The sequence below is a fragment of the Hyperolius riggenbachi genome, chromosome 2 (assembly GCF_040937935.1).
Source record: "Hyperolius riggenbachi isolate aHypRig1 chromosome 2, aHypRig1.pri, whole genome shotgun sequence".
Lineage (NCBI taxonomy): Eukaryota > Metazoa > Chordata > Amphibia > Anura > Hyperoliidae > Hyperolius > Hyperolius riggenbachi.
This window is the reverse complement of record NC_090647.1, coordinates 562,954,046-562,960,045: the sequence shown is the minus strand read 5'-3', so window position 1 is coordinate 562,960,045 and position 6,000 is coordinate 562,954,046. Positions and strand designations below refer to the sequence as shown.

Below are 6,000 nucleotides of genomic sequence, written 5' to 3'. Positions count from 1 at the left end.
GTAGAAGTGTCCACCTGCGTGAACATTCGGCCTTAATTATTGAAATGTTGAAATTCATTCTAAATCATAATTATTTTTTGTTCCTGAATAAGTTTTATATCCAGAAACGAGGTTGTGCAATGGGGACAAGTTGTGCACCATCCTACGCAAATTTATTTTGGGGTGGTGGGAGGATACAGTGGTCTTTTCAGCAGAGATGGCAGAATATACGACATCGATTTTATTCTGGGGCCGCTTTATAGACGATGTGTTCATTCTGTGGGACGGCCCCAGATCGAAATTTGTGGAATTTGTGCATCGCCTAAATCAGAACGAGATAGGTATGTTCTTTACATTCGAAATTGACAGAAACGTTCTAAGTTTCCTGGATGTCGAGATAAGGAAATCCTCCAATGGGGGGTTGGAAACCAAAATTTATCGTAAACCAACATCTACAAACTCCCTACTCTCTTGGGACAGTCATCATCCCATTCCATTGAAAAAAGGTATCCCCAAAGGACAATACATTCGAGCACGAAGAAACTGCTCTAATAGCCTCCGGGAGGGGCTATCCCTTTGAACCCACCCACATACAATGGTATATAAGGGAGGCTATGAGAGAGCCTCATTTGATTGCTGACATTGCTTGAGAGCACAGCTCTCAGTTGTTGTTTTCTTTACTATGTATCTATAGTTAGCTGTGTTTATCTTTACTATGCACTTTGCACCCTAGGCACTTTTTTATTGTTGGCCCTGACGACGGCTCTATTTTTAAGGAGCCGAAACATGTTGGTTTAAGGTGGAGGGTTTTGATCTTTAAAGTAACTCAGCATGTATATGTTATAGTGCCTAGCTTGGGAGTGGAGGGATAATACAATTATAAACCTCTACGAAATATTCAATACTCCCAAACTAGGTTTTTGAAAATATAAATAAAAATAAAATAATGAAAGCACAACATTACTACCAAAAAATGGCAATGATTTTATTATAACAAAATAAAGGTTAAGTTTTATTAATCTCTTGACAAGGTCAAAAAATGTGTTGAGTGAGGTTGGTGTAATCAGGTCTTTGGAGAGAAAGAAGCTGGGAAGAGGTGCTTGGATTCTGGCTTGGCAGAATATCAGGCCTCCTTGACTTAGTGGAATCTCTCCAGGGTGTTGTTTTTGTATCCTTTATCTTACACCCTAGGTTTTTGTCTGGCCGCAGGCACAAGAAAGTCACACTTTATGCTTTTTAGTATACATGTTGGTGAGGGTTTTTTTTTTCTTTTTTGTCTTGTACAGTTATTTTTTTTATGTCTCGACTTTTTGTTGTCTTTAGTCCTGTGTGTTTTGTTTTTTTTTATGTTATGGGCGTAAAGCCTCATATTTTTTCTTTTGGCCGTAAAAGTCCCATATTCTTGCATAATTGAGGAGTATGATTGTTGTAATGTAGGAGTTGTCTGAGTTTTTGGTGGTGGTGTATGTTTTATGTTCTTCTTTTCTTTTATCTTTTTTTGTATGTTGCATGTATGTTGTGTTGTAGGTGTTGTCATGTGTTTTTGGTGGTGGTTAATGTTGTATGTTTTCTTTTCCTTTTTGTCTGGTTGTCTAGTTAGTATGAAAGGATATGAGTGGTACCTCCTCATTAGATTATTTTGTTCTATGGAGTTTTACAATAGAAGCTAAGACAAATTTGTCACGTTCCGTCGTTTTCACTTGAGAAATGTTCACCTCCCATTCATTAGCCTATAACTTTATCACTACTTATCACAATGAACTGATCTATATCTTGTTTTTTCCGCCACCAATTAGGCTTTCTTTGGGGGGTACATTTTGCTAAGAGCCACTTTACTGTAAATGCATTTTAACAGGAAGAATGAGAAAAAACTGAAAAAAAATCATTATTTCTCAGTTTTAAGCCATTATAGTTTTAAAATAATACATGCCTCCATAATTAAAACTCACTTATTGTATTTGCCCATATGTCCCGGATATTACACCATTAAAATTATGTCCCTATCACAATGTATGGCGACAATATTTTATTTGGAAATAAAGGTGCATTTTTTCCGTTTTGCATCTATAACTATTTACAAGTTTAAAATAAAAAAAATATAGAAATATTTCATCTTTACATTGATATTTAAAAAGTTTAGACCCTCAGGTAAATATTTACATGTTTTTTTTTTTTATTGTAATTTTTTTTTTTATATTAAACATTTTATTTGGGTAGTTTTGGGAGGGTGGGATGTTAACAATAGGTTTATAATGTAAATGTGTGTTGATTTTTATTTTTTTAACTTTTAGTTGTAGTATTACTTTTGGCCACAAGATGGCGGCCATGAGTTTGTTTACATGACGTCACTCTAAGCGTAACACACGCTTAGAGAGACGCATGGGGGAGGTAACAGCCAGAAAAGGCGCAGCTTCCGAGAGAAGCTGTCGCTTTTTCAGCGGGGAAGAGGAATCAGTGATCGGGCACCATAGCCCGATTCACTGACTGCCTGGCTAACGAACTGCGGGCCGGGAGCGCGCGTGCACACGCACGATCGGCCGCGGGAGCGCGCGGTACCGTGCATGGTTCCTGGACGTAGTTTCTACGTCCAGGAACCAAAATAGGTTAATAAAAAAATTAACAGGTATGCCGTAGTATTACAAATATGCAGCTGTCACACACGTGCAGTGAAAAGGTAGTCACTGAATGTGCTGGAACTTGCACAGTATAGAATTAGCAAGGGCCAGCCTGCGACTGACTGACAGGGCTGTATATGCAAGTGTCAGTGGGCCACACAAAAAAACAAACAAACAGATCACAAGAACAACATTAACTCTCAAAAGAGCTGTTGGTGGGGTGCTTTTTAGCAATAAGTATTAGCAAGGAGCAAGCTAACAAGTCTAGCTTTAGCCTAACTTTAGCCTAACTAAGCTTTCCCTATGTCTCTCTGCAGCACCTCTCCCTTCTCTAATTACTGCAGTAACACAGAGTGACAAAATTGGCAAAGGAAACAATATTTATAGCTTACTATATTATAAGTTATCGTTTACATAGACACACTTTTACATATAGTAGTTTGTCTTTTATAAATTGTGCTATCTCCTGCACGCAGTTTAACATTTTAAACTTGCAAATCTTTTTTCTAAATGAAAAAAGAAAGGAGAATTAGAACAAATTGTAATACCAGTTATCGTTTACATGTGCGCCCTATTTTCCTGTTGCCCTTTTTTGCATTTAGTAAAAATAAATATAAGTTTAAATTTTAAGTCAGGGTTGATTATCATTTTCAACATTTCATATTTTAAAAATATTATTATAGTTTTACAGTTTGTAAAACATTATTTTAAACGAAATATTTCACAACATTTTTTTTATAAACGTTATTGCCACTTATCGTTTACACCCTGCGCCCTTTTTTCCCGACGCCCTTTTTGCATGTACGCGTGTACTCCTACCTATTGCCTGATGAAGCTGGGCCAATCCTGCAAAACATGTTGTATTGATCCCTGAAGTATGTAATAAAATGTATTTGTCAACATAACTTCATCGATCCTGGCAACCAGAGACAAAGCGATTATAGCCGTTTGGGGTGACTAGGTTAGAGCCATTCTAGTGCCTGTGCAAAAAAATCCTGAGTAATGAGAGTAGAACCATTGTGTTTCAAAGCGGCAGAGCCATACTCTCTGTTTTTTGCACAGAGTCATTCTGGCTAGTGGGAATATAGCCATTGCAAAGGACAGGGTGGAAGCCATTTGTAGTTGTAGGTTTCTTTGCATCTTCATTTGCCATCTTCAGGAGATGTTTCTGGAAACATAAGAAGCAAGGGGAGAGGTCAGGTGACATCACAGAACATACATCAGCCTACACACATCTCAACACTGATTGCTGCAAGCCAGGTATTATGGCAGTTTATGGTGTGGGGGACACAGGAGTGACATGTTCTCTTTGCTGACTTACAAGGCTGCGAGCTGGGGAGCCGGTATTTAGCTTATTGCACACTGCCGTTCTCTGCAGGTTTGATTTAACTGCAGTAGTTTGTCTCTTTTTCTCCCACAATGTAAGTATATGGGAGTAACGCCTGGTATAGTAAACCCAGATATAATAGAACTTCTACAAAAAATGAACTCAGAAACAAGAACAGAAGATCCTAGAGAAACCACACCACTCACAATAGTTGAAAATCAATTAAACTGATCTTTATTTATACACAAAACCCATGATAAAACAATTAAAAATCAGATATTAGGTGGTGCCACTATAAATATTGTAATAAGCCCATAGATAGTAAATGTAGGGTCTGAATCGTAAGTCACTCATATCACAATGCGTAAAATGCAGAGGCGCAGCAGCGTGTAGCGTGTAGCGGCCATTTTCCAGCTGATGGTGGATGAGCAGGGCACCAGCAGCTCTACAACAGAGATCTCCACCCCCACCAGCACTCCTGTTTGCAGGAGCAGCAGCAGCCGCCCAGCAGTTCCTGGGGCTCGGTCATCACGTCAACCCCAGCGGGCAGCCTACCCTCAGTGAGCGCACTTTTCACTCCAGGTACCAACGCTACGTGCCATGGTACAAGATCCGGCATGCTCCTGGCAGACGTTACACCTGCTGCATTGCCCTGCTCCTGCTGCCTGTGCAGCTCTCACCGCCAGGGTGCCACAGGCCACTGATACCACCTATATTTAACCCAAAACACAATTGCTGCGTAATTTTTTGGAGGTGTCTGGGCTGAAAACTGTCTTGTCCCAATTGTGCGGGTGGACTTTGGACAAAATGTGGGCTGCACAACCGGTGTCTGGAACCTAGGCCTGATGTTAATTTACAGCCATTTTTTTTTTGTATTATAACTTCCCACATAAACAATTGCTGTTTTTCTTTTTCTGGTGGTTGATGGTAATTGTTTTAAACTTTGTGGCTTTGTATCTGCAGCTAGGAAGAAGTGTGCTGTCGTGTATTCACATTAGATATTTATGGGGCAATATGTTTTCCGCTCACTCAGGGCGAACATATGTTGCCTTATGTAATACAATCAGGTTGACTTGGTTAATTTTGTGTTTATTAGTTTATGATAAAACTGTAAAAAAGAACATAGGTGGTCAGAAGAAGGTGGAGACGGATATTTGCTGATAATGCTCATGTGCTTTTGATGTACTATAAATGTTGTTGTTAGACCATGTCTACAGTTGCCTTACCTGGCTACCTATCATAATAAGCCATATTTGAGCTTATGACTTGATCAAGCGGTTTATGCTTCTAAAAATGCCCTGTATAACACATATACAAATGTTAATGTTTTAAAAGTCCAAGATTGTACAGGACTAATGTTTTGTATCTGTTAACCTGCCTTTTGATCTAAATAAAGAATAAAAAAAAAAAAACCACGATGCATCATTTACTATAAAAGACATTTTGGAAGCAATTTAAAGGCCACTTCCGGATTTCAATCCGGATACCCAGATTAACCCGGATAATGGGTTCGGATATCCGGATCTATTCGGATTCCGGAACGGTTTGAATTCGGATATCTGAATTTATCCAGATAGTTTACTATCCGGATCCAAATCAACCCGGATAATAAAAAGGGGTATCCGAGCAACACTATCTTCAATCAAAGTAACAGATACTGGCATGAGATTTTTACGAGATATGGGTGCGGAAACATTTTTTTATAGGTACAGGTAAGTATTTCTGGTTAAATATGAATAATAAAGGACTTTTTTGTGGTTGTGTTTTCTTATTCCATTATACTCTTTGTGGAAATGGGTAAGGGGTACTTTGTACCCCTACTCTCAACTCTCCTGGGGAGGGGGCAGACATCTGGGGGTCCCCTTCTTAAAGGGCACTCCCAAATGCCACCATGAACCCCCAGGACGTGAGCATGGATTGGACAAGGGCTCCGAGGGAGAGGGGGAGGCATGAGGCTTGGCTGCCCCTCTCCCATGGAGGCCCCCCCCCCCATATCATGGACCATGTGGGCTGGTACAGCTCAGGGTGCAAAGCCCCACGCAGCCGAGGCTCTGCATTCTGGCTATCCCAGCCTGCATG

At 39.8% G+C, this 6,000-nt stretch overlaps 1 protein-coding gene across 3 annotated transcripts in view; it reads right to left on the bottom strand.

The window, feature by feature from the left end:
* Positions 1-1,851: 1,851 nt before the first annotated feature.
* Positions 1,852-6,000, bottom strand: part of LOC137547388 (myelin-oligodendrocyte glycoprotein-like) — a 152,321-nt gene continuing 148,172 nt past the window's right edge. For all 3 annotated transcript variants that reach the window (XM_068270939.1, XM_068270938.1, XM_068270937.1), the window contains exon 4: positions 1,852-3,762. In XM_068270939.1, the coding sequence (XP_068127040.1) occupies positions 3,619-3,762 (144 nt within the window). In that variant the 3' untranslated portion in view covers positions 1,852-3,618. The remainder of the gene's footprint in view (positions 3,763-6,000) is intronic.